This window comes from Ochotona curzoniae, unplaced genomic scaffold (assembly GCF_017591425.1).
Source record: "Ochotona curzoniae isolate NIBS_2020 unplaced genomic scaffold, NIBS_Ocur_1.0 patch253, whole genome shotgun sequence".
In the NCBI taxonomy this organism is placed as follows: Eukaryota; Metazoa; Chordata; class Mammalia; order Lagomorpha; family Ochotonidae; genus Ochotona; species Ochotona curzoniae.
The window spans coordinates 409,729-435,197 of NW_024466810.1; the positions used below are offsets into that span (position 1 = coordinate 409,729).

General features: G+C 47.3%; 1 protein-coding gene across 1 annotated transcript; it reads left to right on the forward strand.

Moving 5' to 3' along the window:
- The first annotated feature begins 651 nt into the window (after positions 1-651).
- LOC121166850 (heme-binding protein 1) lies at positions 652-24,253 on the forward strand. Its single transcript, XM_040996153.1, has 4 exons — positions 652-833; positions 7,077-7,215; positions 10,074-10,254; positions 23,656-24,253. The coding sequence occupies exons 1-4, from the start codon at positions 756-758 to the stop codon at positions 23,825-23,827; spliced, it is 570 nt and encodes a 189-aa protein (XP_040852087.1). The 5' UTR covers positions 652-755; the 3' UTR covers positions 23,828-24,253.
- The last annotated feature ends 1,216 nt before the right edge of the window (positions 24,254-25,469 follow it).

Below are 25,469 nucleotides of genomic sequence, written 5' to 3' on the forward strand. Positions count from 1 at the left end.
ACCCAGGTCAGACTTGGGAGACCCGCATTCTAACTTGACTCACTTGGGGTGGATTCATGGCTACCGATTCCAGGCTCGAGCTACCGTACACCCTGGGAAGCTGTAGTATAGGCCCCTGTCATTCACCTAGGAGACATGGAGTGCATTCGGGTAAGGCCCAGACCAGTCCCTGCCACTGCTGGCATTGGGGGAGCAAAACAGAAGATAGCCCTCTCTGCCTTTCACATGAAATAAACTGATTTTAAAAAAAATGAATACAGGCCATAGAAAATAAAGTGGAAGGAAGCCTCTAGTTTTAGGGCAGAATGGGATGGGTAAAAGAAATACCACTTTTCCCCGGGGTACCACCCGCTCCTGCCGTCCTCAGGGGGGTCGCCAAATGGCTGACCTTGCACAGCCCTCAGTCGCACCCATACCGCCCTGGTTTCGCAAGCTGCCCCTGCGTTGTCCACCGGCCAGGTCTCAGTAAGGCTCGCCCCGCCAGATTCGCTCCGCCCACCAGACGTCCCCACCAATCAGGCTGTCTCTAGCGACCCTGCCCTCCTGACGCTCTGGGATCGCCCCGCCCCTTACGCTCCCGATCCTCCCCGTCCTCCCGGTTCACCCCGCCCCAGGCTAGCTCCGCCCTCCCGGCTAGCTCCGCCCCCCGGCTCGCCCCGCCAGCCTCAGCCGCCCTGCTCGCCCTGCAGGCCGCTCCTGCCCTCCTCTCCTGCACCCCGCAGCTGTCGTTGCCTCCGGAGTGCCCAGACGACAACATGTTGGGCATGATCAGGAACTCCCTGTTCGGGAGCGTAGAGACATGGCCTTGGCAGGTGCTGAGCAAAGGGGACAAGGTAGGCCCGCAGGGCTGCCGGGGCCTGGAGGAGGGTCGTACCCAGGGCATTCTGAGGGACTTCCGTGTGCGTTCCGGGTGCTTCCACGGGAGCGGCCCCCTGTGGTCCAGCACTCGGGAGAGGGAAGTCAGGGGTCCTAGGGCATTGCAGTGGGTCCTAGGGCATTGCTGGGGTGGGGGGGGGGGGAGGAGTGGAAGGAGGTTGGACCCCAGCATGGCGAGTTGGACAGCACTTGTTGAACGCATGCGTTCCTCTAGACTTCCCAGACGGCCCGAACAGTTTGCTGAGAGACATTTAAGTGCAGCAACAATTGACTAGGGTCTTGTGGGCCAGAAACTTCCCAGTGCTGGAGAGCTGAATGTAGAAGAGCCAATTCGATGCTGTCTAGATGTAAATGCCCCAGGTGTGGGTCGAAGGGTCGGGAGCAGGGGGTCCTACCTGGGCCGAAGGTGGGGCCTCGCAGGTATGCGGGAGCGCGGTGGACGCGCATCGGCAAAGGCCTCGCATGCTACAGTGTCCTTGGCCACCAGCGCTGCTGGAGTTAGGTGCCTGGATGAGAAGGGCATAAATGCATGTTCTCCTGAATTTACACCGATGCCAACAGGGCCATCTGGGACAGCCCCCGTGAAAACAGCTTTAGTCTCCTGCCTGGCATGCCTACATCCCATGTCAGGGTACAGGTTACCACTTCTGGCTCCTAATCCCAGACTCTGAAGGCAGACCCTAGAAGGTGGCGGCGGACACTGCCGCCCAGGTGGACAACCTGGCCCTAGTTGCTGATGGCTGGACTCGGCCCGGCCTGGCCCAGCCTGGTCTTGCATTTGGACGGTGACAAGCAGATGGGAGCACCCTCTCCTTTTCTGTCTCTCCTCTGCCCCTTAAAATAATAACAATTAATTTTAAGAAGATGTAAACTTCTTTTGGCACGAAACCATTTTGAAAACCATGCATAAAGAAGAGCTCCTCAGAAGTGCTAGTGAAATTGTGTATTATGAGAAAGCTAGATGTGGGTTTAAAACAGTTTTTACACCCAAAGAAACTTTTTTCCCACCAACTTTTTTGAGGTACCCTCTATGGAACCCTCCCATCACAGGACCTTATTGATTAAGAGACTGTTCTCTTAACAGTGGTCAGTGTGATGACCACAAGTTCTAGACCCAATGAGACTGGACTAGTCAGGGAACCAGAGACCTGTTACCCCTCCTATCCCTGACTCAGTGTCCCCTGCTGTTCGCAGAGTGAGCAGGGCACCCCATAAGCCAGGGTCGCATGGTGGCTCCGTTGCTGTGCAGTGATGTGTGCCAGTGCTGCCACGTTTGTAAGGCAAACTAGAATCTGATTTGCTTCCTTGAGAGGCAAAGAGAAACTGGGAATTCCCATCTGCTGAGTCACTTCCCAAATCTGCAATGTCTGGGGCTGGACATAGAAAGCCACCTGGGTCTCCCACGTGGGTGGCAGGAGCTGTGACTGCAGCTTTCTCAGATGTACTGTTATCTGGAAGTGGGAGTCAGGTGCTGCGTCCAGGAGGCATACCCAGACACTCCTGTGTGGGACATGTCTTAACTGGTAGGCCCGGTCATCTTTCCTCTCTCTCCTGTTGGGTGCTAACGAACCTCAGGTTCCCTCCTTTGCCCCTGTGTGGCCTCTCAGCTCTTTTTTTTTTTATCTGTGTGACCGCTTCCTTGAGTCAAAGTGCCTCTGTTCTGTTAGGCCCTTGTGCATATGGTGTCACCTGTTGCTGATGGAGTGCCTTAGGATTGATGTGGCGCTCTCCCCCATCATTTGGTGGGATTATGACAGTGTGTGACTGCTTTCAGGTTGAAGTACACCATGCATTTCAAATGAACCTCGGTTTCTGACACTGTTGAATGGGTATAAAACTCTTTCCAGGATTCCTATGTTAAATTTCTAAAATATGAAAATATTTTATAAACTGAGCACTCTACAAATATGGTAATATCATTATATCAGAACTCAGCTCCAGTCTTACTAGCTATGTGGTCTCAGGTAACTTTGCTTCTCTGAAGCTATTCATGAGTGACAATGATAGCTCTTATCTTTGTAGATGGCTTTGAAGTTTAAATGAGATCCCCCATTACAAATGGTTCAACAGAATACCCAGCACCTGGATGGGTTACAGCACCCAGTAGGACCCCTGAGTTTTACAGGAAATGTTGGGATAGGTTACTTGTCAGCCCAACCACTCTGAACCCACAGATTTCTCAACTCTGTGACAAGAATGGCAATGCTGATGTAATAAAGAAATACTTGTGGATATTTGTAAACCTGCTTTAATATGCAAAGCCAGGATGCATTGTTTGGAAGAGAGCCTCGCCCTAAAGTTATGTTTCATGCCTTGGAGAGAGTCTGGGCAAGTGGATAGCATGCTGTGTGGGCCAGGTGGCAGGAGTGTGCAGGACTGATTGTAGGAGCTGGGCGGGGGGCACACGTGGCTGCAGGCGTTATCAGGTGCCTTCTTTCCTGCTCAGGGAGGACGAATAGGCATCTGTCTGTGCTGAATCAGGAGGCCGTGTGGCTGCTCAGAGCGAAACTGATATTCTGACTGACCTCCTTATCAGATTGTGTCCAACCTTATACTCATTGATTAGGATCGCTAGCCTGGGTTCAAATCCTGCTTTTGTACTGGAATAATGGAATAGAAAGTACCCTGTTAATTGCCATGATAAATATTTTCTTATAGTGAGAAGCAGGCTTCTAAAACCATGGTGTACAAACCACAGCAGAGGTCATAGAAGAAAACTGACCTTGCAAATCCCACAGGAAGAAGCATCTTGCAAAGCCTTTGTCTGGAACTTGAACACGACCTGACTTCCTACTGGATATTGAGAATCGGCGTCAATAATTGCTGCCTGCAGTCCTCATGTAGAATCTGGGAGGAAAGGCTAACCAGCGAGGGAGTGAAGGCAGTCTATAAATATGTTCTATATAACCAGAAATGCATGTAGGATGCTAAATGTTGAGAATCAACACCATGTTACTTAAGATGTCTGTGCTCGGCAGAAATAGGCAATCCTGGCTTTGCAGGTGTGGACAGAGCTGCCTGGAGAGCTAGGTAGATTTCTAACATCCATCTTTCACACCTAAGTGGTCACAGTGGTCCAGTGCTTCCAATGAGAGTCTGTAGATGAATGAAACCAACCCAAGGTGCCCTTTGGTCCAGCTGGCTTAGCACAAGGTGACTCTGCTTCACTCCAGGAGATGTTATCCAGGAAGTATTTCATTGTAGTCATGCAGAGTTGACTAACACACCTTACGGAAGTGTGTGTGGGGAAGGGAAGTAGCAGACAAGGAATGCCATAGTCCCCACAGGCAGGCAGAAAGAACCTAGCCAATGCAACTTCTGGAGTGAAGCAAGCCAGCATCCAGGAGAGTGAGCGAGGAGCACGATGGAGGAGGGATATGCAAGGTGGTGCTAGGAGGATTCGTTGTCTTGTGCACATGTACACATGCCTGAGGCTCTAGGGTCAGCTTGCTTCCAGAGTCCACAGAGAGGAAGAGGAGGAGTTGAATAGGCCTTCATAGCTGATAGGCTTTATTACCAGGGCTCTCAGAGCAAACTGGCTCATTCAGGCCTTGCAGTGCACTTTGCTGCACATCCACCCGAGAGCTCAGAGCACTTGTGCCATTTGGGATGACTCCTTTCTGCCCAGGAGAGCCTCCACTCTCAAGATTCAGCCATGCCTCTGTGTTTTTGTCACCTGCTTAGTCATTTAGTGATAGATTTAGTTTCATTTGTTTGCCATGCAGAGAAACAGATATTCTATATCTGCTGGGACACTCCCCAAATGCCTACCCTGGCTGGAAGTGGGCCAAGCTAAAGCCAAGAGCCCAGACCTCAGTCCATGTCTGCCATGGCAGTGGCAGGGTCCCAAGGGCTTGAGCTGTCACTTTCTGCCTCTCACGGTGAGGAGTCATAGGAAACAAATCAGAAGCAAAGTGGAGATTCGAATCCAGGCACTTTGATACATGAGGCTTCCCAAGTGGGGTCTCACCACCGTGCCAAACGCCCACTGCAGAATCCTGCGCTTAGATCACAAAAGCCAGTTAAACTCATTTGGAGTAGATTGGCTTACAAGCAGCTCACCATCATTGGGCTAAAGGCTGTGAAACCGCCTTTCAGTTCTGGGATCTGGCCTTCTCACTTGCTGTGGCCCACCTAACTGGTTTGCCCCAAAGGACATTGTCAGAATCCTTTCTTTTACTTTTGAGGGTCCCCAGCAGCTGGAATCCCCTTTTCTCAAGTTTTCAGAGTTGCTATATCATATCAGAATTATTTGTGTATTTCTACTCACCACCCTAAGTATCCATCCAGATTATTCTAATCTCTTAAGTCTATGGCACGTAGCAAAGGTTTTCAATCATGTTTGTTCCATGAATCAGTGAAGCAGTGACATGCTTACAGGTTACCTACCTATAAGCATGTCAGAGTTAGGTTGGCTCACCCAGATGTGTAAACATACACACCCAAGCCCCCAACATTACCCTAAGTAGTCCCCTCGGTGTTCCCCTACTGCCCTCAAGGTCCTCACCTCTTTTTTTTTTCTTTTAAGATTTATTTATTTTTATTGGAAAGGAAGATTTACAGAGAGACAGAATGATCTATCTGCTGCTTCACTCCCCAAAGAGCTCCAATAGCCAGGAGGCAGAAGCTTCCTTAGGGTCTTCCACACAGGTGCAGGGTCCCAAGGCTTTAGGCCATCCTCCACTGCTTTCCCAGGCCATAAGCAAGGAGCTGGATGGGAAGTGGGACATGAACCAGTACCCACATGGGATGCCAGTGCTTGTAGACGAAGGATTAGCCAATGGAGCTGTTGCACTGGCTCCAGTCCTCACCTGTTTAATGCTCAGAAAAGAAATATCTAGTTTTCATCTCTTTATCAGAGTATCTCGCGCAATGCTCTGCACATAGTAGCTCAGTAGTTGGTAGTTGAATGAATAGAATGGGAAGATCAAAGGAAGGAGCCAGCTGGCCCTTTCTCCAGTAGATCTTTCCATATGTAAAACTTAACTGCATAAAATGACATCTAGTACCCTTTCTCTGAGTTTGACTTGGGCATACAAGTGTCTGCCCATAATAACTAACATAAGGGCTAAAGAAAAGAGGTTAAAATGCTTGCTTCACCCCCAAAAGCCATCAGGAGACTCTTGCAACAGGCATGCGCCTGGAGTCTGAGGGCGGGAAGCCACTTAGTAACTATGACATGTTGGGCAACTCTCTCTGGTTCTTCATTTCCTCTCTGGTGAGACGGTTACACTAAGTGAGCTCCAAAATCCCTTTCATGGCTGCAAGTTTGTGATTCCCTGAGTAAGTGCTTCTAGCATTTCCAACATTACAGGTGGACTGCCACTGAGGTCAGCCAGGGAGGGCTCAGGCAGCTGGACCCCCACTACCCACATGGTGGCCCCAGATGGAGTTCCAGACTCCGGACCTTGGCCTGGCCCAGCTCCGGCAGCTGTGAGCATCTGGGACAGTGGGCTGGCAGATGGAGAGTCTCTCTGTGTCTCTCTGTCTCGCTGCCTTTCAAACAAACAAGCCAACAAAGAAGCCTACTCCAGAAGGCACTCTGAAAGCTAGGCTTACAACTAGAGGACCTCACAGCTCCCCTCAGGACGAGCAGGCATATCACCCCAAAGCCAGGGCCCGTTTGCTGTCCCTTGAACCTTGATCTGGAACCATTCCCTCTAGCCCACAGGAAGTGGCCCTTAAGTATGAAATTGGCATTTAAAATTTCGGGTCTCTCTGACTTCTTTTTATCTTGTTTTGCATCACAAAGCCAGTAGGTATTTTTACATTCAAATATAACGCTAAGATATTAACTCTGTATGTTCAGACAATACAGACCATTCCCAGACCCTATCATCCGAACCTCCCCTAGGGATCATTATGTCTACTTGGGACTCACACCCCTTTTATTAGTCAAGAATCTTCAGTTTTTAAAATCTTGGGAAAGCCTACTTGCCCAACCTAGGGCAGCTAAACTCTTAAAAAAAAAAAAGAATAATTTATTTGAGACAAAACAGGTTACCATCTTCTGACTCATTCCCCTAAATGCCCACCATCACCTGGGCTGGCCAAGTGGAAGCCAGGAGCTAGGTACTACACTGAGGTCTGCCAGATGGGTAACAGCTATACTTCTAGCAGCTGGATTCCTACTGCTTCTAGAAGGCATCACGGGTTACCACTTGGTGTCTGGTAAGCGCAGTGTCTTTCTGTGTCTCCAGAAAGACATCTCCTATGAAGAAAGAGCCTGTGAAGGAGGGAAGTTTGCCACAGTGGAAGTGACAGACAAACCTGTGGATGAGGCTCTCCGAGAAGCAATGCCCAAAGTCATGAAGTATGTGGGAGGCACCAATGACAAAGGTGAGTACCCCTGTGGGACATGGCTCTGGTCATGGAGGTGAACTTTATCCATCTCACTTCATCAGCAGAAAGTGCAAGGGAGGGACTACAAGGCACCGGTCACACCTGCTCTGGTGGTACATGAGCCTCTTGTATAAGGAGTCTATTGCAGGAAGCTCTCGGAAGGCCAACTTGATATTGGCCCAGCCCACCCTTCTGCTAAGAAGTCCCTGCTGGGCATCCCTGATTCAGGGCTTTCTCCCAGGTATGAAACTATTTTACTCTTTTTACTTCTTGGTTTGTTTAACCCCATAGTGCTTACCATATCTTTGTACTGGTTGATTAGGTAAGAAGTACCCACAATATACCACGTCACAGGCAGAGGGCAAAGCTGAATTCTTATTTGAGATTTCCACCCTAGACTGGCCATGCCCAGAGCCAGCCCCACTGCCGCCGATTCTGCTGGGCACAGAGGCTGAGACCATGGGCACTGAGTGTAGCTGGTGCCAGCTTTCATTCTGACGGTGGGATGAAGGAGCCAGTGGTCTGAGGATTCCTGTCTTAACAATTTGACCATCCACACTGGCTCACCTCTATCAAAATGATAGACCTGAAACTTTACATAAGATGTGCCTGTTAGCATGTACACCATGTTTAACTATTATGAGTGGCTCTTTAAGAAGCTCTTGGAATAAGAATTTAGCCTAGCAGTGAAGATGCTTGTATCCCACGTGGGAATCGCTGGCTTCTGATCCAAGGCACGCCCTGGGAAGTGGCAGCCAAGTCTCCCCTGCTACCCAAATGGATCAGGTCCCCAAATCCACCTTCAGCCAAACCCAGCCCTGCCCATTGTGGGTACTGAAGAGCAAGCCAGCAAATGAGAACACTTTGTCATTCAAATAAGTAAATTCTATTTATTTTCATTTTATTTGAAGAGCAGAGAGAGAAAGATCTTCAATTGGCTGCTCAAATACCCACAATACTCAGGGCTGGACCAGGCCAAGGCCATGATCCTAAAACTACAGGTGACCCAACTACTTGAGCTAGCACCTGGTTCCTCCCAGGGTGTACTCGGCAGGAGGCTGGAATGAGAGGCGGAGTCAAGACTCTAAGCCAGCGGCTCTGTGGAATGCAAGCAGCACAAAGCAGGATCTGAACCGCTGCTCAGGAAACCCTCCTCCACTTTTTCGTTTTTGAATAAAGAAAGCCTCTAATTTGGACTGCACTTTGGACTGGCTGCACCCCAAAAAGATCAGGAAACAGGTGGAAAAGGAGTTGTGTTCTATTTTTAGGATATGTCACAAGCTGATAATTTACAAAGTTGGAGATTTATATTAATATAGTAAAAGCTACTTGGAACAAAGTAATCAGGCTTTGGAAAATAAATTGACCAACAATATATCATTTTAAAACACTGTTGTAACATATTTTAAATTATATGTGAAATCAAAATTCGTTAGAGAAAATTCACTTCCCATCTAGCTCTCTGCTGTGGCCTGGGAAAACAGTTGAGGACAACCCAAAGTCTTAGGACCCTGTACCCATGTGGGAGACTCAGAAGAGGCTCCTGGCTCCCGACTTCAGATTGGCTCAACTCCAGCCATTGCAACCATTTAGGGAGTGAACCAGCAGATGGAAGATCTTCCTCTGTCTCTTCTTCTTCCTGTAAATCTTCTTTTCCAATGAAAGTAAATAAATCTTAACAAAAAAGTAGGTTTTGAAATGTAATCTTAGTATTCCTACAATCACATATTTTGCACGTTAGTCTGTTTTCCACTATTTATCGTCTTCTTAGGCTTGGTTTTTCATAGATAAGCTACATTACATCATATGCCCATAGCTTGCATAGACATATTCCTCTTTTAATGGAATTATAAACTCTACCCCAGTGAATATCCTATTACCAAAAACTTCCCCATATTTTGGAATATTTTCTCAAAATTTATATTTATGTAGGAAATAATTCATACACATAAAAAAAGTTCATGGAAAGTGGAATTAAAAGATAGTATACATTGGGGCCAGTTTGTGACACAGTAGGTTGACTTGTTGCTTGACCCATCTCAGAGTGCCCATTTAAGTCCTGGCTGTTCCACTTCCAATCCAGCTTCCTGCTAATGTAGTTGGGCCCTTGCTACCCAGGCAGGAGATTCGATTGTAGTTCCTGGCTCCCAGCTTAGGTCTATCCCATCCCTGGCTGTGGAGGGCATTTAGGGAGTGAGATAAAGAATGGAAGATCTCTCTTCCTCCTTTGGTTATTCTGCCTTTCAAATAAGTCTTTAAGGAAAAATAAGAGGTAAGATGCACTTTCCATAAACCGTTGGAAGCGTCTTTATATCTGCAATCTTGATAAATATATCGCCAAAAAAATTCCCTTAACGTAACACTATACTTCTAAAATGAATGTACATAGATAAGAGGTATTTATGTCTAACTATATTTTTCAATCATACATACAGTTGTTTGAGAAACTGCTATTTCACTTCCCGAATGCCCACAATAGCTGATACTGGGATGGGGTTGGGACGGGGCTAGGGCTGAAGCTAGGATCCAGGAACTCATCCCAGGGCTCCCATGTACGTGCCAGGAACTCAGTCACATGAGCCTTCACCAGCGGCTTCCTAAGGTGCTCGTTAGCAGGAAGCTGGAACCCAGAATTAGAGTGAGGCCTTGAACCCAAATACTTCTGTATGATACAATGTCTTCAGCAATAGGCTAAATGCCCAGTGCTGAGTGTTTAATAACTGAAATATGCATTGTTAATATTAAGGACGAAGCAACACTGCCTTAGAAGAGGACTGAGAAGAACGTGTGTCCTGCATCCCTGAACATTCACTACGTCGAATGCCCACCTTGCCTGTTTGTTTTTATGTCTGTAGGAATCGGGATGGGGATGACGGTCCCTATTTCCTTTGCTGTGTTCCCCAGTGAAGATGGCTCCCTACAGAAGAAACTGAAAGTCTGGTTCCGGATTCCAAACCAGTTTCAGAGCAACCCGCCCTCCCCCAGCGATGAGAGCATCAAGATCGAGGAGCGGGACAGCATCACCGTCTATTCCATGTAAGCAGGTGGTGCTCTCAGCATCCCAGCATGACACTTGCTCCCCATCCTTTCCTCCCCAGGTCATCGCCAGTGAGCGCTGGTGTTGAATCAAGGCAGACATACTGAATCACTGTAGCATCTTTTAGATTACAGCACACACTTTGGCATTTTCTCGGAATGAACACCTTGGCCAACAGCCACATTGCTGGTCAAGAGGCTGTTCTCTCAGCTTACACTTGAGACGCCACCCTGTTATGCAGGGAGATGCCTCTGAGAATGCATAGGTCAAGCTGTGGTTTGAGATCATATAGGACTGAGGAGTAACTGGTTTTCATCGCCCCGCCCCCCTGCTCCCACTGCACTGCAGAAAGGCAGGGAGTACCTGTCAGAGCTGAGAGATCACCATCACCCACCTCCCCCAGGAAGTTCATGACCGTGGCCCTTTGGGTAGAGCATATACCCACTCTGATGTCTTCCTTGTGTTGCCTTGTGGACCTCAGATGGGGTCATGTTCCCTTGACCGTGGAGTGGCAGGTGCAAATGATTGGACACCCCATCTCCTCCAGAAACTACATCTCTTCTAGATAATTTGTGAGTCTCCATTTATCAAAAACCTGCTGTGTGACAGGCACCGAACTATGGAGAGGGGGGATTTCTGCCAGTAGTCACCGTACACGCAGGGGTTAATTCCGCTGTAGAGCAACTTCATGAAAAATAATTGTACTAGTAATCTGGCACTAGGCAAAGTTTTGATCCATTCTCAGGGATTCCCCAACTTAGTTATTTCACTGTTCTGCTCTTTAGCCTAGGGTGGGACAGATTTTCCTGGAAAGTGAGGCTCCCGGCTAAGGGCAGTCTTCAGCCAGGTGATGTGAGGCCCCCCAGAGGACAGGTTGTATAATGCAGCTGGCATGGGCCATCCAGCTGCCACGCTGCTTCCTTCCGCAGCACGTAGGGAAGTCTTCCTGCAGTGGGATAGCAAGGCACCTCCAGCACAGATTTAAGGAAGCCCTCGTTCTCACAGCATCCAAGTGCAGGATGAGACCCAAGAGTGAGCTCCCACTTAGATTTGACTCCCTATCCCACCCCAGTTCCTGTCTCTCCCATTCCCCTACCTTTTTTTTTTCTTAAGATTTATTTTATCTTTATTGAAAAGTCAAATATACAGAGAGGAGGAAGAGACAGAGAGGAAGATCTTCTGTCCACTGGTTCACTCCCCAAATAGCTACAATGGCCAGAGCTGAGCTGATCTAGAGCCAGGAGCCTGGAGCTTCTTCTGGGTCTCCCACGCAGGTGCAGGGTCCCAAGGCTTGGGGCTGTCCTCGACTACTTTCCCAGGTCACAAGCAGGGAGCTGGATGGGAAGCTGGGCTGCTGGGATTAGAACCAGCGCCCATATGGGATCCCAGTGAGGACAAGGTGAGGACTTTAGCCACTAGTCTACCGTGCTGGTCCCTGCATCTTTATTTTGTTCATTATGAACATGGATGTGGATATGCTATCGAATGTTGCAGTTGTTGACACTCAGATTGGCCCACTGTTGGCCACTGAGGGTCTCATCGAGCTGGCATCTCAGTCCTTTGGACAAAACTACGAGCATCTTTAGCATCTTCCTTGCCTGCTGGGATTGCATGTTTCCAACACAGTGTGACATTTCTTTCCCTAGAGCTTTTTCTCCTAGGAACTCTCATCCTTTATGATGTAAAAAGACTTCTATCTAGAAGTATCAAAGCCACATCTATGGAGATTTCTTTTTAAATATAAACAAATGAAAGTACCAAGTATAATGTTTAGCTGTGCATTTGTTTTTGGTACTTCTAATTTAGCATCTAGGCTTTCCTCAGTTAGCCACATGGCGTCACTGCCCTGACAAATAGGCATTCAGAAGTACCCCCTCCTATCATTGTGCTATTTCTGTCTCCACTCAAGAGAGATGAAAAGAGGCAAAAGAACTATTTCAAATACGAAGGTACAATCCAAGTAACACAATGAGGGTGTTCTACAGCAACTTTGATTCCATAAAAGAAAGTCTTACATCCTTCAATCCCTCCTCAGGTCTACAAGAAGACTGTATGCTTATTATCAATGTTAATTATCACTGCTTTTTAGAGGAATAGAATGCTAAAGGAAAAAATGATATTCTCAGAATATTTTAGTCCTCACAAGAGACCTTGGGATCATTCTCATTAGACTCGTGGTGACATTCCGGGCTATTGTCCTCAGTCATTCTATGAAGGCCAACTAGCAGAGAGCTCGGCATGTGGCATCGGGTTCTCAATGATAGTTGAGGTCTGAAGCTTTCACATACTTTGCTAGAAATGTCTGGGTGCAGAGGAAAGAGTTGAAAATCAGGGGTCCAGGGTCATGATGACCTGGTCTCTAGTGCCAGCTCACCACTGAGTGACCATGGGAACTTCTGGCACCTTGCTGAGCCTCACTGTGCCTCACTTTCCTTGCCTTCAAGCTGTGGGTCAGAGTAACTGCTCTTTGCTTTGTGATGAGGGTGAAGTAACAGCTGTGGATGGCCCCCATGATGTTTGGTGGAAGGCAGACAGAATCTTAGCATCCTGATGTCACCTCCCAGTGAGAGTTAAGGCTTTACTGGAATGAGCAACAACAACAAAAAGGCCAAAGCTATGGCAGATATGCTTGGTTTGAAGCCTCCACTCAAGGGAGGAATGAGTTTTGTAACTTTCGGTAAATTGTCCTGGGCAATTTTCTCATCTTCTGCAATGGGCTTTACAAGGCGTTGGCTCCGAAGGTCAGTTTAGTTGTGTCTATGGAGGAGCCGGGTCAGCTCCTGGCACCCAGGATTGCTGACATTGCTTTGCCCTGTAAAGGCTCAGGCCCCCCAGGGGAAGCCACCAGCAAACGGGGAGCTCTGCCTGGACTGGAAGAAAGAGCCCGCCCCCTAATCTCTGTGTGGCCCCCATGTGAGTGCTACAGATCAGGGTTGGTGGAGTTTCTTAGATCACTGCAGTACTCTGTAGTCACAAGGAACTGGGCCCAGGATTGAGTTTGACTCACCAAACTTGGCTCCCTCACTTCAATTTAAAAGGGGCTTTCTTGGCCAATTTATCAAAAATAACCCTCTACTTGTTTGCCAATCCTGCTTTATTTTTTCTTTGCATCACTTTTCTGCAATTGTATTCTTTGTTCATTTATTTGTCACTCCTTCCTCCCCTAGAATGCAAGCTTCCTGAGGCAGGACCTCTGGCTAAAATCTACCAGGTGCTCAGTAAGAAGTGGCTAGATGGGTTTGAAAGAAGGCTGTTGGTTACTTGTACCCCTGCACTTCTCTCCCCAGCACAACTTGGTTCCTTCTTACAGCTGCCACTGTCAGCCAACTGTTGGTCACTCCCTACCCTGACCTCTGACTCCGATCTCATCAGACAATGTAAACACAAAGCTAATGTCATTTGCTCATTCTTCTATCCATTCATTCATCCAAAGGAGGGGAAAAGGTAGATTCCATGGCTCACCTACTCTGTACTTATCAACTGTGTAGGTGCTAAAGATACGACAGAGAACAAGGTCTCTGTCAGCTTACACAGGGAGACACATTCTAAAGGCAAACTCAGACCAGTGTCTCAAGATAAGGATTGTGTCTTTCCAAAGACAAGAACAGGTATCCATGGATTGAACTTATACGGAGGAGTGTTTCTAACAGGGAGAGTTACAGAGACACAGAGATCTTCTATCCTCTGATTCACTCCCCAAATGACTACAACTGCTAGAGGTGAGCCAGGTCAAAGCTAGCAGCCTGAAACTCTATCCAGGTTCCCACAGGGCAGTCAGGAGCTCCGGTACTTGAACCACCTTCCACTGCTTTACCAGACGCATTAGCCAAGAGCTAGATCTGAAGTGGAGCAGCCAGGACTTGAACTGGTGTTTGTACAGGATGCTGGTGTCACAGCTGGTAACTTAACATGCTGTGCCAAGACACCAACTCCAGGGATGAACACTTCTACTGAAAACTAAAATCTGACACAAGTGGACACCTGACTGGGCATTGAAGTCTTTGGCCTGGGGAGCATTCCAACCCCACCTGGAGAGACGTGTGACGGTTCCGCTGCGGTGGATTGAGTGCTTGTAATCTTGAAGTTACCTCCAAAACTCCTGCCAATAGGAACGGTGTGTATCTCAAACTTAATCAGTCACCATTTCATTTTTTTCCAGCAGCCAATTGTCCCATGAGCCCTTGGGAGGTGGGAGGGGCTCCCATCACCATGTCCACATGAGTGATACTCTAAACAGTGCCCTTAGAGCTGCCTTTCCTCCAAGCAGCAGGCTCACGCTGCCAGCTCCCCCGGAGGCAGCACTCCATCAAGCTCCCCGAGTGTCTCCCACCTCAGTGCGTCCCACGTGGAACTCAGACTCTCCCCCACGTGGTGCCTCTTTGTGTTTCCTGACATTCTAAGGGTCACTTCATGATCCTACCCACCAGCTCCCATGTAATTCTGACTTCATCACCTTTCATATTTTAATTTTTGACCCAGGTCTGTCACCTGCCAAGGTCCCTTCCTTCCCATCCATCCTGCCGCACATTTTTATCCCCACTTTCCTGAGCAACTGCTATCACCTACTAATTTCAGTCCCCCACCTTTGCCCCGCCCCTCCAAAATGTCCACAGGATCAATCATGTCATGGTCGCTCCCCTGTGCTGGGCATTTGGCACAGTTGTTAAGACACCTGTGTCCCATGTTACAGTGTCTGGGTTCAAGTTCTTGTTCGGTTTCCACCCCAGATTTCTGCTAGTGTACCCAGGGGGAGCCAGCAGGGGGGTGCTCAAATACTTGGATCCCAGCCACATATATGGGAGACACAGACTGAGCTCCTGGCTCCTGGCTTCAGCCTGGCCCTGTTCTGGTCCCATTCTGGCTGCTGTGGGCATTTGGGGAACGGACCAGTGGTTGGAAGATTTTCTTTTCTCTTTCAAGTAAAATGAAAACAAACAAAAAACGAAGCCTCCCCAGTGGGCCTCAGCCTGCCCTAACCTCAGCACACAATGGGCTTGGACCAAAGCCCAGCTGGTAATGAAATTTCCCATTCCCATGAAGAGGGGGTGAGTGGACTTTGGGTCCCCACCAAGCAGGAAAGTCTAGTGAGAATTCTATGTCATGGCATTTATTGCATGCCACGACACAGCCCAGCCCCCTCCAACTGTCCATCTAACATCACAACAACTCACTCCCCACCTCATCTGACCCAGCATCCTCTTCCAGACTTTCACTCGTCCTCATCCAGCTCTTTGGAAACCCTCTCCTCAGTCTTTGCTAGTTGGGAGGTCAGGGATGTTATCACGTTGTTCATTGCTGATATCCACAAAGATTCTTAAAAATAATGGCTTAGGTTAGGTCTTCCGGGAACACTTCCCCTTCACGTTCTGAGTCAGAAACAACCATTCCCAGTTCTGTTTTCCTGTTGGTGGGCACCTGGCACTTTCTGCCTTGATTCCTTTGCTCTGCACACAGTTACATGCCCAGCTGACTCCCACCACTGTGCGTGACCTGTTGCGTGTCAAGTTTTAGAGCTGGGTGGGCAGGCCCAGAGTCACTGTATCTCTCTCCTCCTTGCCTGCGCCAAACACTCCCTGAAAGATGACACATTATGGCTTCTGGCCTCCTTGGACGAGAGCCCCCCTTGGTTAGCTGCATCTTGCTAATGCTGCGCCATCCTCCCCCTCAACTTCCCTGTCCCCACCCCCAACTCTTCCAGCTTTTTTTAATCAACTCCCTTGGTGTTTCAGGAATCCAGGGCATGTGTGTGTTTGATTCCTTTGTTGCCATGGTAGCCGGATTCTTTGTCCTGACACTGGCGGAGATAAAATACAATGCCCTAGAGGACAACTTCTTTGAAGCTGGGGAGTTGGAGACCTATTAACAGGCTTACAAACCTAGTGTCTGTGCTGTGTGTTTATCTCCTTTCAAAAGAAGCTCAAAGCACTTTATGAGCATTCCTGACCTCACACTCAGGTGCTCGTGAACTGAGAGAGCTGTGGGAGCTGTGTCACCTCCCTGAGCACACAGGAACCTAGGCCGGGAAGGGGTAAGCTGCTTGTCCCATGATGGCAGCTGAGGGCCCCTAGCGCTGGGCTTCCTGCACACTGCAGGGTTGACTTCCTGGTGGGCTTTATTCCCTGGCGTGTTTGTGCATTTCTGTAAATGGAATTAGGATGAACTGTGTTCATTTTTCAGTAAAATTCCTACGTGACGGCCTGGGTCTTTAGTCAAGTACTTCAGATTTGCCAAGGCGCACTTCAGAGTTCCTGCATTTGAGTCCTGGCTCCCATTCCTAACTCCAGCTGCCTCCTGATGCAGACCTTGGGAGGCAACTGGTATTTGTGCAAATAGTGGAGGTCCTGCTGCTTGTATGGGAGACCTGAACCGAGTTCCCAATTCTTGGCCTTGACCTTGTCCATCCCTAGCTGTGATAGTTGTCTGGGCAGGAAACCAGAAGTCAGGAGTTCTCCTGTGTTCTCTTTCTGTCCCCATTTATGTGTATCTCAAATCAAATATTTTTTTAAAAAGAAATTGCTTCCATGATAAAACAGGGGCATTTTTACCTTAATTACAAAGATTTCGGTACCTGGAAATTAAACACCAGAACAGGTATGGGCTGGCGTTGGCACAGTGGCTAAGACTCTGCATGGGATACCCACATCCTGTGTCAAGGTACATGGCTTGAATGCCAGCTCTGCTTTCTGTTCCGACTTCCTGCTGATGTGCGCCCTGAGATGCAGCAGGTGATGGCTCAAGTACTGGCATCCTTGCTACCCACGTGGGAGATCTGGTTGGAGTTCCAGGCTCTTGGCTTCTACCCCAGCCCAGCCTTGGGTTTCATGGACATTTGAGGGACCAGGTGGTGGAAGATCTCTTTCTCTCCAGCGGTGAGTCATGACACGCGCTGTCACATCCTGCTGGGTCTCCTTTTGCCTCTCTTGCAGATCCTTCGTGGAGTCCCTCTTCCTCCACCCACCGCTGGGCGTTAGGACTCCCAGAGCATAACTTCTGATCTCATTTGCACAACAGCCGTGCCTCACATCTCTCCTTATCTTGCGCCAGGGTTATAGGAGGTGGCTGGAACAGAGGTCCTTGTCTTCTTGTAACAAAAGAATTTTGCGTGGATAGGTGACATTCTTCCTGAGTTTTATTACCCAGTGTTCTCAGGCTGGGTAGCCCCCTTGGCACCGGGCAGAGGGGACTTTCCTGTGGTGCTTTCCTTGGAGAGAAGGCTAGGGCCACCTGTAAAGTTGGCTGGAGTACAAGTAGAACTTTGCAGTGTAAAATCTTGGGCTGTTGCCAACATGGAGGCTGCTAGGTGGAGAGGCAGGGGTCAGGGGTGGGTGCTGCACCCCTTTGCATGGGTGTTTTGTTTCCTTCAGGCCCCTTATACACACACGCAGGCTACATCTAAGCCTACTCTCTGAGGACTCCCAGACTTCTCTCCCAGATCTCTCCCAAATTCATGTCTGACTCCAATTCTTTCCCAAGTCTAAAGAGGTTTCCACAGCGTCAGAAATACATCTGGATATTTACTTGATCGTTGTTGGGGAGAAGCAGTGGGCATTGTGGTGCAGCCCGTGAAACCACCACTTGGGAGCCCACATCCCATGCAGATTCAGATACAGGCTGCTGTATCCCGGGAGGCAGGAGACAATGGCTCAAGCGCTTGGGCCCTCTGCCTTTAAAGTAGGTGAAAAATAAACACTAGCTTTAAGAGGAGTGAAGATGAGCAGTGTTCGAAAATATCTTTGTGTGGATATAATTCACAGATGCACGTATCAACACATCCATGGTCCGAATCGTGAACAACCCACCTGCACTCGTGCTTTCCAAAGTGACTCAGCCCTTGGCCCCTGTTGCAACTTGAGGATCTGCTGCCACCTAGAGGCTCAACAGGAGCCTTGAGGAGTCTCCTACTCTCCATCTGCCTTGACATCTGATCACTTCTCAAATCTGCCCTTGTTCCGGCCTTCATGAGCTCAAACTTGGCTGTGTCTCTCACCCCTCTGCCATCTCCCCTATCCTCTTCTGCCACTAGTACATGCAGTCTATCTAATCACAGTCTGACTGCATCCATCCCTACCCTAAATACTTTAGTGTTCAGCTTTGAATCCAGGGTCAGGTTCAAACTGCTTGGAGTGGCTGTCAGGTTCATTCCAATGTGGCTGCTGTTGGTTCTGTGTTAGCCTTCACCACTGTGCCCATAGTAGGTGCTTAAATGTTTATTATCTGAGTGAGTGAGTGAGTGGGTGAGTGAGTAAAGCTGGGGACAAACAACGCTGCATAAACCCTCACTGCAATAGTGGAATTAAACACTGTCATCTTTGCTTTGTCCCAGAATGGCCCATTCCATGGTAGTGTCTGACATGTGTCAGGCACTGGGTATGGTGCTCTGGATATATTAGTGGACAAAAACAGAGAATCGTGCTCTAATGGAGCAGAAAGAGAAAAAGCAAAATGAAGCATTAAGATCAGGAATAGGGGTGAGGAGTTGTGTTACAAGATAAAATGGGGTTTTGAGAGCAGTCCTCCTTGAGAAATTGAGGACTGCTCATGGAGCCAGATCGCATTATTACTCTAAATTTCCTTCATGCCACTTGCCTTGGGAGACTAGAAATTGAAAGAAGAAACCAAAGGCAACCCCTCTGTATCTACAGAGCCCACCAACCACAAACAAATTTTTTTTAAATGTTGCATCTATACTAAGCATATATAGGCCTTTTTTCTTGCCTTTATTCTCTAAAGAATATAGCACAACTATTGATAGCATTTACATTGTGTTAGGTATTAAACATAACCTGGAGAGGAATTAAAGTATGTGAGAAGATGTGTATTGGATTTATGCACTATGCAATTTGTAGAAGAGATTGAGAGCATCAAAGATTTTGGTATCTGTGAAGGACCTGGAACCAAAGCCCCAAAGATGCTGTGGGAAATTGGGATGGCAATTAGCTCTTGTTTGTTCCTTCCTTCTTTCCCTCCCTCCCTTCTTCCTTCCTTCCACCTATCCTCCCATCCATCCATCCATCTTGTCTTTCCTTCTTTCCTTTTTAAGGATTTATTTATTTGAAAGTCAGAGTTAGAGAGGGAGAAACAGAAGTTTTCCATTCTCTGATTGATTCACTCCCTAGATGGTTGCAGTGACCAGGGATGGACCAGGCCAAAGCCAGGAGCAGGAACCAGTGTCCATATGGAATGCCAGCGTTACAGACAGTGGTTTTACCCACTGTACTACAGTGCCAGCCCTGATAGTTGCCATTTCCTGTGAGCTTACCACTTGAGAGGCATCCACTGAGAAGTTGCAGCATCTTTTCTCCTTTCATCTTTCAATAACCTGCTGATATGATGTTGTTATTATCCTAGTTAACAAATAAAAAGAGCCAGTGAGGTGATGGAATAGGCTCCATTTGCAGCATTGGCATCCCACATGAGCACTGGTTTTAGACTCGGTTGCTCCAGTTCCTATCCAACTCCTTGCAAATGGCCTGGGAAAGCAGTGGAGGATGGCTCAAGTCCTTGCCCTGCATCCACACGGGACACTTTGACAGCTCTTGGCTTTGGATTGACTCAGCCCCAATCACTGTGACCATTTGGGGAATCAACCAACTAGATGGAAGACTCTGTCTCTATTCTCTCTATAAATCTGCCTTTCAAGTAAAAATAAATGAAACTTTAAAGAACTTCAAACTCAGAGAAATTGAAGAATTTGCCCAAGACACTACAGTAGAGGTGGCAGAACTAGCACGTGAGCATACACACTAGCCAGCTTGCCTCCAAATGTTGAATTTTTAAATCTTATTTTGTTTTTTATCAAAGATGCACAGAGAGAGACCATCTCTCTATTGGTTCAGAAACCCGGATATCTGCAAAAGCAGGACTGGGCCCAGCCCAAACCAGCAGTCTGGCAGTCAGTCTGGGTCTCGCACATGCGTGACAGGGACCCAGGCACTTGGGCCATCCCATTGTTGGCCAGCTGAAGGTTCCCTGTGGTTTTATTTCAGATTCTTATGAGATAAAAATCCACCAAAGCAAAGACATGAAATTAAAGAATCGGATCAGAATTAAAGAAGGAGAAGACACATTCAGAGGTAATCGTGACAGCCCCACCAGGAGAGGAAGGTGCCAGGCAGGCAGTGATCCCCTTTGTTGGGAAGGGGCGTTGCCCTAATGGAGTATGGAGATGGTGTGGAGTTTAGGCAGGGTTCAACCTATGTGATGGCCTCTGGCAGGTTGTCATGGTGTTTTCCATGAGGAAGGTTTTCATAGCTAAGTACGTGTGTGTTCATTTTGGCATCTTTTATGATACAGGAGATGGGTGCCTCATGGAAAAGAGGGTATGCTGAATTGGCATAAAAAGGGGCAGGGTTAGGGGTTCAGATTTAGAGATAGAAGCTATTGGAAACTTCTCAACGTCTTCATTCGCTGACTCCCTGCCTAACACATCACCATGCTGCACATTAGCAGGAAGCCTGGTTGTAAGCAAAGGGAACTCCATGGACATTCCGAAGGACATGTTAACTGCTTGAACCAAAGGCCCATCCTAAATGAAGACATTTGAGGACCACTTCTTTGGGCCTCTCCAAAATCAGTTTAAAGAGACAATATCTGTTTTCACAAAGAATTCAGTATCAGCACAAGTAAAAGCTTCTGGAAGCACACAACACCTGTTCCCAGGTCCCTGCCCCCATGTGATGCATTACAGACAAGTGGTTCCCAGCCTAAAGGCATTCTTCATAAAAACAAAACAAACCAAAAAAACAGTGATCTGCCTTCTCGCAGTCTTGTTGACAGAAACCCCTTCCTTGAATATCCATCCTGTCTGCTAATCCCGTCTCCTCCTCTTTGCTCTAAACGACACCAGAGCTTAGCTTCCTTCCATGGCCTGATCAGCTTCCTCCAGTGTATTTGAGGAATCAATTTCAATTCCAACTGGTCTCAGCGCTGTCTTCGGGCTGCTGCTGTTGTCTAGACATTCGAATAATCAATCCCTCAGAGACCCAATCCTGGGTGTTCGCATGTCCTCCTCCTCTACCATGACTAACTACTCACAAAGAAGGCAAGTGTGACTCAGAGGGCTCCACCACAAATAATGCATTCTTTGGCCCAATCTTGCCCCATGCAAAGTCAGGCTTTTGAGTCACAAAGGTCACTAGAAAGGGTGGGGTTGGGGGTGATGTGTTAGACTCTCCTTAAGATTTTAATAGAACCCAAATGTAGAGCAGAGTATTTAGGGTAGGTTACAGGACACATTTGGGAAAAGAAGATGATATGAGAAAGAAAATAACCTTGAACAGAAAGACTTTCTTGCTTTTCTGTGCCCAACTTCTGCCAGGGAAGCAGCTGATACAGGAGAGGCTTCTTTGCTTTGTGGGGAAAGATTGCTTTAACGTCCTGACTAGGAAGGCTTGTTAAGAGTGATTCCTGTCTCTGGACTGTGGGGCCCCAGCTTGCCTATGCCCTGGAGTCCTGGTCTGTGTTGGTATCTAGTTTGTTGGTTTATTTATTTATTATTTTTGTCTTATTTTTGTCATTGATCCAATAATATTTAATGATATGGAAGCAGTCTTAGGTGAGAAGTTAGAACATAAAATGATTATAACAGTCCCAACTGAATGAAATTCTTTTATATTTAGAAATTAAGAAAAACCTGATAAAAATCATTCATGGTTTTATCTAATGTCTAAAATTTTCTTCATTGTAGTTTTTTCAAATTTTGTGCATGAATACATACTATTTTCATAATCTGAAAAAATATTATTAAAATAAGTATGTTTGCATGCATGCCACAAGGAAAAAAGGAAACATCCAAATTTTAAAAATGTCTTTGTGTGCAGCGTAATAAATTATTTCCATTTTCTCTTTAATAAGGTTCACCATTTACTAAATTTGATAATAAGCAACTATTACTCTTGGAATAAACATTTCAAAAAAAATACTAGGGACTGGTGCCATGGTGTAGTAAATTAATCCTCTACCAGCATCCTATGCATGTGCCAGTTCATGTCCCGGCTGCTCCACTTCCAATCCAGCTCCATGCTTATGGCCTGGGAAAAGCAACAGAGGATGGCTTGGGTCCTTGCAACCCTGCACCCACGAGGGAGACCCAGAAGAGGAGACCTGGAAGAGGCTCCTGGCTTCAGATAGGTCCAACTCTTGACTGTTGTTGCCATTTGGAGAGTGAATGGTGGATGGAAGATTCGCGCTCTCTCTCTTTCTCTTTCTCCCTATCTCTCCCTCTCTCTATAACTGCATTTCAAACAAAAATAAAAATGAATCTTAAAAAAAAATCAATCTTAGGTAGTCTAGGTCACACTATAATTATATTTTAATGATTATTTTAAAGTGAATGTTAAGTATATGTGCTAACATATCATACATATTATACATATACATATTATACAAACTACTCACAATTTCCCATATGAACATTTTATGCTATTAAATATTCACCTGGGATGTTTTTAATGGCTGAGTAATATTTTCTAGAGGCGTTTATTACATGTAGGTTATTTTCTTTCTAGTTTTTGAGTTTAAGGAGCATTCTTACTCATAAATCTTCTTCAGAGTCCTACAGTTTTTGAGTTCTCCATTCTTCTGAGCGAAGGCAGCCAAGGCTTGAAGCTTTGGGGTTTTGTTTAACTTAATTTATGGATGTCCTTGAGAAAGAGAGAAACCGACAGATCTTCCAACCACTGGTTCACTCCCCAAATCCAGTGAGGACCAAACCTGGGAACTGGACATTCACCCCAGGTCTCCCACAGGATGCCAGGAACCCAGGCGGCTGAGCCTTCACCTGTTCCCAGCTCCTACATTAGAAAGAGGTTGGACCCAGGGGCCAGACCAGGGAGCCCAGGGAGCAGCAGGTGGGAGGCGGGCATCTTAACCACTGGGCTAACCCTCGACGGCAGGAACTCTGTTCAGCGACTGTGTGTGAGTGCTGTGGTGGGCTCAGTTCCCGGAACTGCCTTGGATGGGTCTTGAACTCCACCCAGCTCCCCTTTTTTCCTTCTGCCTTCTTCAGCTGGTGACAGAGGCAGAGAAGTGGAGCAGCTGGGGCAGCAGAGGGAGCTAGAGAGAAGCAGGGAAGGCATGGCCCTGGGGAAAAGCCATCCTAGCATCTCCATAAGACACTTCAGGAAAGAACCAGAAACTCATGTTTGGTGTGTGCCAACTGTACTTCAGACCCTGCAACAGAATTTTTCACACTCACCATGGCATTTTAATGCTTATAATATATTTGGAGGAAAGAGCAGATATATTCCCATGTCACAGATGAGAAAACTGAGGCACAAGGAAAGCCAAATCCCTCTATGCTCTAGCATGCTGTCATACTAGGTATGTTGAGTGTCCTGTTTTTTGTTTGTAAGATCCCTTCTTTCTTCAAGGTCATGTCCTTTCCCCACTTGTATCCTCAGGCAGTTTGGTGGTTATGCCAAGGAGGCAGATTACGTGGCACACGCCTCCCAACTGCGTGCCGCCCTCGAGGGCACAGCCACCTACCGGAGCGACATCTACTTCTGCACTGGCTATGACCCTCCCATGAAGCCCTACGGACGTCGGAATGAGGTCTGGCTTGTGAAGACATGAGTGATTCATGCAGCTTGGAACTTGCTGGAAGCTTCTGGGTGTTTCCTTACCCTGGGGTGGGGGAAAGAGTGGGAGATGCTTCCCAAATTCAAGCCACATTTCACCAACTTCCCTTCCATGTCTCTCACTGCCAGTTTCCTGAAATCAGCATGTTCCATGTACAGAGGCTCTTTTTTCTTGTGGTTGGAAATAATAGTCAAGATCAGCATGATTCTCACTGATTAGAAAATTCTAGGAGACTGGAAAAAAAATCCAGGCAGCATTTTTTTAAGCCATCTGGATCATTTCAAAGTGATTTAAAAAATTATTGAATTTGTATTTTTGGTATTAAAGAGAAAATGTGATTTGTGCATGATCTTTCTTATGATTCTTACAAGAGATTTGTCTAAAAGGGAATCAAAAATAAAAAATCTTTGGTTTAAAAAACTGAGATAAATCCAGGGTGCAATTATTCCCAGGATTCTATAATCTTACAGATAGCGAGAACACTTGAGAAAGGAATCAAACGGATTTATTCCAACGTGGATTCTGAAATCCACGCACAGTTTTCTCATTTATTTTTTGGCCAAGAGCTGATTCCATCAGCTGATTCACTCCCCAGATGCCTGTCATGGCCACGCCTGGGCTAGGCCAAAAGCAGGAGCTCAGAGCTCAATCCAGGCCTGCCATGTCGGGGGCAAAATCCAGTTACTGGAGCCATCACCACTGCCTCCCAAACTCTGCATTAGCAGGACCTGGGGTCAAGAACTGGAACAGAGAGACTCAAAACCAGGTCCTGCCCTGTGGGACACTGAGCGAAATGCCTGCCTCTCCAGGGATTTGTAAGCAAAGATTCCTTTTTTCTTCCTCCAAAAATTGCATCTTTTTATTACATTGTTTATGAGTTTTTGAAGTACCCTCATATGGTTTTCAGCACTACTAATGGAGTGTTTACTGTAGCCGGAATCCTTTATTTAGCATTTCAGAGTTCTTGAAAAGAGAAAACCCAAGATCCTGGGGAAGGCAGCCTGGCTCCCCCGCCTGCTTGAACATCCCTCCACTAGACGTTGGTCACGGCTGTCGGAGTGCTGTCACGGTCATGAGCCAAGGACCACTCTGACAGCTGTGGTCTGGGAAAGGTTCCAGGAGTCCCAGGAGACGACTGAGGAAGACGGTCAGCACATCCCGAGAATCCTGCAGCCCTGGAGGCCAGGGATGGAGCTGAAGGACTTATCCAGGATGACGGGATGAGATCCAATAAAAGAGAAGGCCCATTCTCTTTAACTAAACAGTCTGGGATGAAGTTTTGGATTAAGTGGTTATGGCACCACTTAGGACAACCTGTTCCCATAGCAAGAGTTCCTGAGTTCAATTTCTGGGCTCCTGACTCCAGCTTCCTTCCAGTAGACTGTGGGAAGCAGCAGTTTCCATAACTCAAGTAATTGGGTCCCTGCTACCCACACAGGAGATCAGGATTGCCTCCGGTGTCCCAGCTTAAGCGAGGCTCCCTCTTGGCCAGAGCAGGCATTTGAGGGGCAAACCAGCACATGAGAGCACTGTCCACACCTGCCTTGTCTCTCTGACTTGGACATGGGTTTTTTAAGGCTTTTTTTTTTAATTGGAAAAGCAGATTTTGCAGCACGCAGAGAGACAGAAGGATAAA